This window comes from Toxorhynchites rutilus, chromosome 2 (genome assembly GCF_029784135.1).
Source record: "Toxorhynchites rutilus septentrionalis strain SRP chromosome 2, ASM2978413v1, whole genome shotgun sequence".
In the NCBI taxonomy this organism is placed as follows: domain Eukaryota; kingdom Metazoa; phylum Arthropoda; class Insecta; order Diptera; family Culicidae; genus Toxorhynchites; species Toxorhynchites rutilus.
This window is the reverse complement of record NC_073745.1, coordinates 297,823,587-297,836,055: the sequence shown is the minus strand read 5'-3', so window position 1 is coordinate 297,836,055 and position 12,469 is coordinate 297,823,587. Positions and strand designations below refer to the sequence as shown.

The window sequence follows — 12,469 nt, the reverse complement described above, 5'->3', positions numbered from 1 at the left end:
CGAGCTGTACAAAACGAACGAACGAAGATAATTCTTCTCGGTTTCGAATAATACGAGATGTACGATCGTAACGATTTCAAGACTTCCCATGTCTTTGTTGACCGCGTCGCGTATAGTTTGATAAACTTACTGAATTCGTCAATCACAGCAAAAATATGAACGTTCTTATTCTTCGTCGTCTCTAGCGGGCCCACATGATCAATATGAACGGTATCGAAAGGCACAGTTCCTTTATCAATATTTTGCAAATAACCATCATACTGCTTTCCGCGAGGATTGAAAGTGACATACGTGATGCATGACTTTCCATGATCGAGGACTTTTGACGTTTTTCAGAAAGGGTGCCAAATCAGAAAACAGGTCACGTTTTTAAGAAATAAAGTTAACTTTGATAACTATTTTCACTGTGAACGAATTCTCATGATTTGCATACCAATCGAATCGGAAATTCTCTAAGTTTTGTTTGATATGCTATACATAACAATTCGCTAATCTCTAAATGGTTTAAATTCATGAAAACTGGAAGAATTTCCTTTATTTCCTATATATTTGTTCTGCCGTTTCTCATATACTTGTTCTGTGTGCTAACCCTACCCGTATTTCGAATGCTTATAACTCGAACATTTCTTAATAGATCGGAAAGAATTGATGCAAACAATTGATAGGAAATATTTCTCCGCGTGTATCACAATTTATAAAATGTTATTTTTCATAAGATGAGCAATTGAATAACTGTAAAATGTCAAGCGTTATCTAAACGCCATAACTGCCAAGTTTTCATTGGACCGATTTACGGTTCCCCCAACACAAACTTCAAAATCGATGTACCTGCGGAAATTCGCTTTGCAAATATATTAGGCTGTCAAAAAAGTCCTGCGGTATTTTTTTTTGAATTTTCATTTTTTCATAAAATTAGTTACAATCATCTGTTTAAAGTCAAATATGCGCCGTTTTGTTCGATGACTTGTTCCCAACGAGATGCCAACTTCATAATACCCCTGTTATAGAAGCTCACTTCCTTATTGGCAAAAAAACTCGGATAGCCAATTTTTACAGGCCTCTTTTGTGGCTAACTTCTGACTACCTAGCTCGTTCGCCATTCGTTCGTTCGACAAAAACAGGTGGTAGTCACTTGGTGCAAGGTCCGGACTATACGGCGGATGCAAAAGAACCTCCCATGCGAGCTCCCGGAGCTTCTGGCGCGTCACCGAAGAAGTGTGTGGCCTAGCGTTGTCCTGATGGAAGACAATGCGGCCTCTGTTTATCAAAGGTGGCCTCTTCTTCATGAGTGCTACCTTCAAGCGGTCCAGTTGTTGGCAGTACAGGTCCGAATTGAGCGTTTGGCCATAGGGAAGCAGCTCATAATAGATTATTCCTTGACAATCCCACCAAACACACAGCAGAACCTTCCTGGCCGTTAATGAGGGCTTGGCCACCGTCTGAGCCGCTTCAGCGGGCTTCGATCACGACCGTTTGCGCTTCACGTTGTCGTAGATGACCCACTTTTCATCGCCAGTCACCATCCGCTTCAGAAACGGGTCGATTTTGTTGCGATTCAGCAGCGATTCACATGCGTCGATACGGTCAAAGATGTTTTTTTGCGTCAACGTGTGTGGCACCCATACATCGAGCTTCTTTGTGAATCCAAGCTTCTTCAAATGGTTAATAACGGTTTGATGACTTATCCCCAGCTCTTGGCCGATGCTACGGCTGCTACTATGCCGGCCTTTCTCGGCTAATTCAGCGATTTTGTCGCAATTTTCGACGACAGGCCTTCCGGAGCGTGGCGCATCTTCGACGACCTCTACACCAGAACGAAAACGTTGAAACCATCATTGTGCGGTGGAAATTGAAACTGTATCGGGTCCATAAACTGTACAAATTTTATTGGCAGCTTGAGATGCATTTTTGCCTTTGTCATAGTAGTACTGTAAAATATGTCGGATTTTCTCTTTATTTTGCTCCATATTTGCGACACTATAACTCACGAACGACTTAACCAAACAAAACACTGTCAAGGACTATATTATAGCGCGCAAAAATACCTTTCCAACAAGCTATAGTATGATGCGATTTAATGAATACAACTAGAACTACGCGCTTACAATGACACCTCGCGGAAATACCGCAGGACTTTTTTGACAGCCTAATATCCCAGACTTGATATTTTTTGATGTTGAGTACTTTTGTACTCGCTTGTCGTTGTGCAGATCGGAATGTTTCCCTAAAACGTACTTTCGAGGTTCAAGAGCTACGTAAACATCAGATGTGCAATAATTTCAAAGGGAAATGTAAAACACCATGATCATTTGACAATTCCGTTCACAAATTTTGGTAATCCTAGGCATCATATCAAATGTAAAAGGACGTTCATCAAATTTATTTGTAACGAAGAACATAATCTATTACAAAAATTTCGATGCATTCTAAAATAATATTAGAAATGGTAAACAAGTAGACTGCATAATATAATTGCGTAGTTCTACGTCGAAAATATGCAGTCGTGTCCTAGATACAACCCCTTACAATTTTCTTACAATCAGAACAAAAAAAAAACGCTTCGAAATCGGCTCAGCAACGATACGATGAACGGTATTTTGAGATCAAAAGATTCGATTAAACATCGTGGTGGCAGGTCGAAAATTTCAATAAATGATAGCATGCAGTCTAGACTCAGGAAAACTACGTATAAGCATCATCACACACACGAATGACTTTCAAATGTTATTGTAGTATTTGTAGTAAATAACTGAGTATTTTTTTTTTAAACTAATAAAATAGATTTTTCTCTACAACGAATATTTTCGATGGTACAGATTTTTGGAAGGAAAAGTACGGATTAGAAAAAATGTTATCCCCTCTGGTACAGACGAAAGTGTGGCAACACTGATTGCAGAGGCTGTTGGGGATAAATTTCCGGGGGCTAAATTAAGCTTTTTCTTAACATCAGCTGCTGCAGTTCAACCGTTTTTGACGAGATTCCAGAGGAAAGAGCCTAAGGCATCTTTCCTTTTCTCCGAACTGACAAACCTTATCAGACCAGTAATTGATAAATTGATCAAGCCTGCACTTTTGAAAGGCAATCTCAAGTCCCTCATAATAGTCGATCTCTCTCTTGATTCGTTCATGCCAGCAGTTAGAATTGAATTGTGATTAGCTGTGAAAGCTGCAATCAAAAGTGTTGTGGAGAAAAAATTCTAGGAGGTTGTGTTCAAGACACGACCGCATTGTTGTCGTAAAACTACGCTGTGGTTTAATTCAAGTCGCTTGTTTATAACTGCAGATATTATTATATGATGCTACGAAAATTTTGAAATGACCATTCTACCAGTTTGGTTGCCCTGATTTTTTTTATTGTAGAATCATTTGACGATAATTGTTCGATGATTCATTCTTGTGCTTACAGAACAATACATGCTCGAGATAAGCGCAGCTGTCATCCTTGGTGGAGAAAGTTTTGCTACTGGCAAGTGAAACTAAATCACATACAAAATTCCAGAACGACATTTATTTTCTTGGTGACTAAATTTTTAGGTGCACAACCTTAAACCTGCTTCGCCATAGCATCAGTTCAATGCATTGATGCCAGAAAACAAACAATGTTAACTGCTTGGAAAAAAGCTGAATATCTGCCTTAGCAGAGATTCAGAGATAATACCCTAGCGTAAATATTTCCCTCCCGCTGTCTCCCCTCCTTGTTTATATTTATCATTACAGCTGCATAATTTGCACCACCGAAAATTACACCATAAAAAATTACGCGATTGTTGCATCGTCACAGGGACAATGCACACTGGAGCAGATGCAAATGGAGTTTCAGCGTAGCGAAGATGCACCATTTTTACGCACGGATTATGTAGCACGCACGTATGCACACAAATATCCATATATTGGCTTGGCTTGAAATAACTAAACATACACTCACTTATCTCCGTTTAGCGCTCTTCTCAACAGAAGCCCTTTCTGTTAATATTACCGGTCTAAATTAGCTTAGCTGTCATCCTTGGTGGAGAGAGTTTCGCTATTGTCATGCGAAACCAAATCACAGGCAAAATTCCAAAACATTTACTTTCTTGGTGAGCCAACGGTAGCCTAGCTTGATGATTCCCAACAAAATTGTGTAGCTCAGAACGCGTCCACAGCTCGATACAAAACGAAGACATGTGTTAGCGCAAAACAAGGAAGAACAAGCGACGTTCATTTCTTCGTATTTAGAACGATACTGAAAGTTTGCCTTCCTTCCTTAAATGTTGAAATAACAAAGAGTCCCATGCAATACCCAAAGAGCTCTCACGAGCGTTACGTCGAAGCTCTCAAGAATTCCAATCAGGAAGATGCAGATAAGGAGATCGTAGTGGAACGGAGCCGCAAAGCGGCGCAGGAAGCGAAAGAGTTAGAGATCAGAAAGGTCCAAGTACTTGCGGATGCTCAGAAAGAGTTATCACTAATTGACGAGCAGATGAAGTTGATAAGGCAATATCAATAAACTAACGAATGGACGTTTTTCAAAGATAATTCTTGTATGTCATGTTGTACGATTTGGAAAAAATGTAAGCATTCTGTCTGCATATGCGAATTTCATTTTATTTAACCTTTTTTTTCAATAATTCTGTCTCACTCTTACAATTCTGTTTGTTTTATTATATTCTTTGTTCTATAACAGCCTTCAACAGAGAAAAAACAATGAATTCATCTTGTTTCCCAAACTTGTAGATTAAAAACCAGCAATTTCCCGAAAAAAAATCAGGAAAACCAGGAATCTCGAAACATAAATCAAGTTGCCACCCTGAAAATTGCAATAGCAAAATGCAATAACTTCAGAGGGAAATTTTTGATAATTCTTCGGTTCACATATTTTGGAAGTCCACGAAAAATGAATGGAATGACTAAAGCAATATGCCATATGTACAAGGATAACGGACGGTCTGACTTAATCATTAGACTTACTTGCTACGAAGAACGTTATCTATCACAATGCATGAATGAACTTATATTGAGATTCATTCACTAGTTTAATCAATAACCCACAGTTTTTGAATTAAAGGTCGAAACTGTTTTCAGAAGCCCAAAAAAGATTTCCTTGCAAACTTTAGTACGGAATGCTGCAATAATAAAGGTCACGCTTATCTTGCTTATATTTTTGAGTATCTCAATTCGTCAAACAAGCAAATCTATCTGATTCAGTTTCAAGACAATCCTCATGTATTTGTGGTAAACATTAGAAACTGGCAGAGATTATTGTTCAATTGAACTCTCGGAGATTACCGGCTTGAGCGATTTTCCCAAGATGTTGTTTTAAGCCTTTGCGGTCGTATTTAATTTGGACATGGGTGTCGTACTGGTCGGGATTATTTTTCTTTGAAAAAGCAGTGGTACATGCAAGATTATGGAAAATAAACTTTTTTTTTGACGTAGAACTACATCTTTCATGAAGGGTGCCAAATCAGAAAACAGGTCACGATTTTATGAAATAAAGTTAACGTTAATAACTATTTTTGCCGCGAATGGATTTTGGCGATTTACATACTAAACGAATCGGAAATTCCGTAAGATTTGTTTAATATGCTATACATTAGAATACACTGGTTTGTAAATCGTTAAAATTCATGAAAACTTTTAGCGTTTCCATTTTCCCATACATTTGTTCTGTCCATTTGTGTACTTTCCCGAACAGAGCTGTCAATAACGAGCAACTTATCGACAAACAATGGAGGGGAAATCGTAGTATTTAAAGTCTCCGTGAACAAAGGAAAAGTAGAAGAATGAAGGGGAATACTTGCATAGACTGTAAACAGTGGATCTCGCTGAGGCAAACTTTAATTCGGCATCGGACTGTTGAGCAATCCAGTTCACTTTGCCTCCGCTGCGCTTCGATCTAAGGTTGGACCCCACCAGTGGTAATCCAAATTGGATATCGTCGTTTGGTTTTTCTGTTCGTTTTTCGAGTTATTCGTATCGTGTGTTTTTCTTTCCGCTTTATAAATTGGACGCTTCGCGTAGTATGTGATGAGAAAGAAGAAGAGGAAGGCAGGCTCGAGCCCTGCAAAAAACGTACGCATTGCCAAGGGCAATAAAATTTCGAGGCAAGCGTCATTTAATGATGCACGCGATGTAGGTGAATTGAAAAGTGCTCGCACTCAACCAAGACTTCGTGAGTGTGACACCGCGTCGAACAACAGCGAAGTAGGCGACTACGGCGCGTCGGTCGAAAATGTAAACACCGTTCCCCAGGCAGCAACCAAAATCAAGCTCCCCCGCTGGTGGTGAAGGCGGTCGCTCTTGACAAACTCAGCAGCGAATTCGCATCGATGGGTGTTACATCAGAGTACAAGCTGTGTGGCATTATTCAGTCTTTTTCCAAGCAGTTAACATTGTTTGTTTATCGTCATCATAAGGGCTTTGTTGGTGCCTTTGAGAATGCATCAATGCATTAAACTGACGTTATGGCGAAGCAGGCGTTAAGGTTGTGCGCCAAAAAATTATTTGGGGAATACCGAACATCTTGAATGTCTTACTGGAATGTTATAAGTTATTTGGGTTCGCGTGCCTGTCGTAAAACTGCCTTTAACTAGGATTGCATTTTGATCATCATGAAGCAATGCTACTCTTTTCGAGGCTGTTAAGATTAACAAAAAGAGTTTTGACGTGGGACTACGTCTAACCGGAGTACATGGGGGGTCAAATGAAAACCTAAACACAGATCATGCAGGAAAAAATGAATGATTCCGAATTCTTATAACTCGAACATTTCTTACTGGATCGGAAAGATGTTTGCATCTTTCATATCAATTGATAGGGAATATTTCTACGCTTCTATCGCAATTAATAAAATGTTATTTTTCATTAGATAAACAATTGAATAACTGCAAAATATTAGGCGTTCTCCAAACTCCCTAACTGCCTCGTTTTGATTGGGCCGATTCACGGTTTTCCTAACACAGCCATCTAAACCAAGCAGCTTTGGGAATATGAAAGTAGGGGGACTTTTATTCTCACCGAAAAATGTTCCCTAACACAGACTTCAAAAGCAAGCAGCCTTGGGAATATCGGCGAACACATGAAAGTAGGGGGAGATTTTGTTCCCACCGGAATGTGTTCCTTAACAGAGATTTCTAAACCAAGGTACCTGGAGGAAATCGGCATTTCAAATTCATGTCAGGGGTATTTTTGTTCCGACTGAAATGTGTTTCCCTAACACAGACTTCAAATCCATGGAGCGTGGGGAAATCGGCATTGCGAATTCATACAAGTCGGGGGTATTTTTGTTCCGATTGAAATGTGTTTTCCTATCACAGACTTCAAAACCAAGGTTTCTGGGGAAATCGGCTCGCCAAATAAATGCAAACAGCGAGTACTTTTGTCCTCGCTTGCCTTTGTACAGACTGGAATATGTCTGTCCTAACACGATCTTCTAAACTTAAGAACCTGGGAAAATCGTGCAGACACTAGAAGCGAATGAACTTTCCAGTTTCAAGCAAATTCGCGGTTCGAGAAGTACGTATACTTGAGAGATGTAAAATTCAGAAAGAAATCTATATAAATGAAAATGTAAGGCAAAATTTGTTGATAAGCGGAAAACCCGAAAAAGGGATGGTCCGATTTTAGCCTTCTGTATTTTGTTGTACTCGTCTCTTCCCGTAGATCAATATAGAGGAGAGAAAATCGTAAAATTTTCAGAAAATCCTGAAGGAAGGTCGGAAAATTCGGAAAATTGAATTCCCACATGTTCGAAAATTACATCATAATAAGCGTTGTTAGTCCATTCGATATTTGCGCTATCGAAACTGATCTTTGTTCGTAAGTGGAAATGGATTTTCAGGCGAAATAACGCATTTCCATATATTATATCTATAAATAAAAAATGGAAGGCCAAATGTGTTGGTAAGCGCAAAACCCGAGGAAGGAATGGTTCAATTTGGGCCATCTATATTTCGTTGTATTCGTCTCTTCCCGTAGATCAATATAGCGGAGAGAAAAATCGTACGAACGATGCCTAGAGGTGCGATTCCTTTGAGCCAATACTAAATAACATGTATCATGATATTTGATACTTGCAAGTGTTGTCATTGTTTTTGTTTTCATGCGGTGCCAAAAATATATTTATGTAGTTATGAGATGTGGAATAATGGTGCTGGTGCAACATGTATATAATCGACTGTAACCGAGTCTATGTCGATTGCAAAAAATTCCACCGGAATAGCGTTCGAGGTAAATTTCCAATGCATTGACATGAAATAAATTGCGGCATACGACTTATCGTCGACTGATTCTACGATGAAAAAACCATTTCAGAGAATATTCTACTAAGCAGTTGTTTCTAAAACTTCACAGCATCATAGAATAATATCCGAAGGTATAAACAAGCGACTTATATAAAATAACAGCGTAGTTCTACGTCAACAATGCGGTCGTATCTTGGACACAACCTCCTATATTTTTTTTATTTTTTGTGAACTATATATATGTATTAACTTAACAATGTATTTTAATGTGATGTTTTCAAATAAAGAACATATTTTATAATACGTCTTCGTGTGAACTCTTTAAAAATAGTCACCAAGAGTAAATCATATGAAGTATAATCAATACATAATTTTATTTTTATTATCCGTTGAATGTGAGACACTTTTGCTGTTGATGCTATAAATGTGTAATTAATGCCAGCAATGTTTATCCGAAAAGATCAGCACTTTTCACTTTTAACAAATAAAGATTTTTTACATGAGATTATTCAGATGACATAAGACACTTACCCAAACAATTATTCTGCTCTGCTAAGACAACTACTCCCACATAATTCAAACCAGTTACTCAAATAATAAATTAAGAGTATCAAAAATGGTCAAAAGTTTTCACTTTAGGTGAACAAAGATTTTGTCGCTTGGGACACTCATGTGATTATTCAAATAACATGAGACATTTATGCAAACAGTAGTTCTAATACTTATGAACAATCTTTTCCATCACACCAAAGTGTTACAATTACTAAATTCTGCTGTCATGATTTTTGTCCCACATTTCTATGCATTCAACGCACTGTGCGTTGTCTTGTGTGGTTGACTACTTTGTTATCTATTACTCATAGGACACCGTATTGATTCGTGAACAGGTTCACTAGACATCAAGCTTCGTTTAGGTAATGCATAAACTGATACTTGGTTGAGTAAAATATAAGATTAGCATGGTTTGTTGCTGTTTGTTGCTGACAGCAGACAAACGACCACAAAAAGGTCATCTGTAATTTTGTTCTTTGGATGTGATTGGATTCTGTAGGATTAGTATATTTGGACATTAAAAATTATTCCTCGACTCGTGATACCTTCGGTGTCTCGTAACAGTAACATTGAGTCTTCTTTTACTCTACGTAACGTAGATTAAGAGATAAAGTAGGAAGAATGGTTATAGGAGACCTATTTGCAGCCAAAGAGAGTTCCTCAAGGTGAAAAGGTTGGGTGCCACTGATATAGATTGATTATTATCCTTTGTCTTTGATAGTCTGTCAGTCAAAATGTTTTCGGGATATAAACATAATTTCTTTATAGAGATACCTATAATTGCCAGAGTTAGCGTTACGATAGATCCTTTTTTTTCCTGTTGAGTACATTTTCCACTACGACCAGTTATTTGATCTATTGTGGCGGACGATAGATCCTAACGCAAAAGTTATAATGATTTTGATTTTTGACAAATCTATCATTTAACTATATACAAGATAGCTTTTTTGTGTCCAGCTGCGTGAAGATAAATAGCTAAGAATGGGGGCATTTAAGTCATACAACGAAAAAATATTAATCTAACCTTATTATGATAACTATTGACTCACTGGGTTAGTAGAGAACAGGAAGCAAAAAATATCTACTGATTCGAAACGTACCACTTAATCCCTACACATATTTCATACAATCTATTGAAAAAATTGGGTGGTTTATAAACATTCTACCATTAGTGCGCTATTAGGAGAACTACGTTATTTGAGTAAGCAAAATAAACCAAAATTGTTTTACCTGATGACAACAGTATCAACTGTTCCGAAGCAAGCTGATCTTTACTGTCCATTATAACAAAATAACTGTATTTTTTGCGTCTGTGCAAAGGGATTAAAACAAGCGACAAATCAGTAAGTACTTGCTCTAAATATTTTGTTTTGGTGTTTTCTGATGAGGGAAGGCTACGATCACAAACGGTGTAATTTATCTGCTACACATCTACTGCAACAAGAATGGTAAACGGAAATACACTTTTCTTTTAGCGAAAGAAGGTATCGAGCAAACAATTAAGTAATCATCATTTGCGATAGGAAAATCCATGCCACTCATGAAATCCTGGCTTTCGATGATAAATAGTGGTTTGCGAGTGCAGGGATCAATCGATTATGTTTACACAAACCCACTATCACGCGCACACACACACACACACACACATACACGGACACATTGATTACCACATAAAACATTGGAAGGAGTAAAGATAGAAAAAAAATAACATTGTGAGCCAAAGATATTTAATGGAGAAAAATTACATTCACACCGAAAACAGGCAACATTATAATTGCTACGGTCGCTACGAAACAATGAAGCAACTAATTCGTCGCAAGAGTCGCACTTTGGGTTCCTTCCTCTTTTCTGTGCATAATAATAAGCCAATATACACACGATTTCTGCGTTGATTTCGGGGTGCACAAAATTCGGAGTAATGCAACAACAGGTACTTTCTTCGATTTCGGGCGCTCCGCAAACTCACTAGACACTTGTTAAGGAAGCAAAGGAAGCGCGCGGAAGAGTGAAGTGGGGGAGGGAAAACAGAGACGGCACACGGGAGCGAGAAGAAAAAAAAAGTGAACCTGTAGAGCTCTTTCCTAAATCGACATTTTGGGCAAAACGGTGCACGTCTTCAACACACAATTCGTACCGCAATTACGTGATGCAGGTCTTCACTTCATACGCCACACTTTACATGTTCTGTTCCGATTAGTTTGAACCAATTTTGGTCACTTTTTTCTGCAATAATTTATCGAAAATCCGATTCTTCAAAATTTCCACTTCACACTCACTGGCTGGCTTTTGCGATATTTTAATGGGGAGACGAAAAAACTACACTACATTGAAAACCATCCCATCGGGTAACACCGAGAGCGCAATGGATATGAAGTGTGAAGGTGTGGTGCTCGTATCGTGTTTTGTAGTGTAAGTGGAAAAGTTGTTACTAGAGGTATGCAAATAAAATGCTTAAATACTCAATTACGATTTCCGTAAGTTTTGTAAATTATTTTGAGAAACAGACAATCAATTTTCTCGGGAAGATAGTACTTTACGAATTTCACTTGATAGCTTCACTTGCTGGACCCGGCGCGCATTGCGACTGTCTAACCAAAATTAAAATATTCTCACCAATATTTCGATCATTAATTGACTAAATTGTAGAAAAAACTTGTTTCAAAATGTTACTCCCATGTACCTATTACGGTAATAGTCGGTATCACATGGAAAAAGTGTTAATAGAATTAAAATAATAATTTTTAACCACAAGGCAGTCATCTCGGTTCATTTCGAATGACATTCACTTCTCAATTAAATACCAAGTGCTGTCTACTACCTATGACAGACATACAGCTGTACTAGCGTTTTACTTCGATAATTGTATGTCTGTCACCATGTACAGCGCTAGAACCATGCAAGCAACTCGGTACAATCGCTGTATCTGTACCGACCTGTTTCACCGTTGTACATGACTACAGTTGTACTGTGCGCAGCGCCATAGACGGTTAGTGGTGAGTAGCATGAACAAACCGAATCAAAGCACTTGGTAAACGTTCTTTTTATTGACTTTCTCTTGAGTTATTAACTCAGATTTTAAACTTGTTTGTAGTGTTTGTAGTTTGAATGCTAAATAAAACCTTTTCCACTGAAATATGCGGTGAAAATCGGAAAAATTTCAGATTGTCAGTTTGACATACGGTACAATGTACAACCAAAGTATGTCTGCCATGGTACGAAGGTACCTGTACAACGCTGTACACGTACAACGCTGGTACAGCTGTATGTCTGTCCATGATAAAATGTGGATGATTTCAAGCTGTACTTTGTCATAAACAATCGTACTGACGCATTTTTCCTTCAACAACAGTCCTATTATCGCAATACGAAAGCGATTTCCTACAATCATATTAGGAACAGGGCAGCTTTCGATATTGCGATAATTGGCATATACAGTAATTTACATTTAATGCGACATGCCGAAGCACCACTTATAGTGAATTCGTTTTTAAAACTGAGTCAGTGCCAAACTCTGTAATAAAAAAACGTTTTCATTTTCACGAAGGCGGTGGTTTGTTGGTGTGCGTTATATAGTCTGATTTGTTTATATTTGCGACGGCAAATGTACAGTGTCGACGTCTGGTGGCGATATTAGTGATTGGGAGGTAAATTATTCTCTATCAGATCAAAAGGGCCAAGTGCAGTGTAAAAAAAAA

The 12,469-nt window shown here is 38.2% G+C and overlaps 1 protein-coding gene across 9 annotated transcripts in view; it reads right to left on the bottom strand.

The window, feature by feature from the left end:
• Window positions 1-11,097, bottom strand: part of LOC129771944 (rho guanine nucleotide exchange factor 18) — a 70,879-nt gene extending 59,782 nt beyond the window's left edge. For 3 of the 9 annotated variants that reach the window (XM_055776092.1, XM_055776096.1, XM_055776097.1), the window contains exons 1-2: window positions 10,909-11,096; window positions 10,005-10,084 (exon numbers count right to left, since the gene is read on the bottom strand). In XM_055776092.1, the coding sequence (XP_055632067.1) occupies window positions 10,005-10,056 (52 nt within the window). In that variant the 5' untranslated portion in view covers window positions 10,057-10,084; window positions 10,909-11,096. Of the gene's footprint in view, window positions 1-10,004; window positions 10,085-10,519; window positions 10,701-10,840 lie in introns of those variants that run through there. The other 6 variants (XM_055776098.1, XM_055776100.1, XM_055776099.1 and 3 more) reach the window with 4 other exon arrangements.
• Between the last annotated feature and the right edge of the window lie 1,372 nt (window positions 11,098-12,469).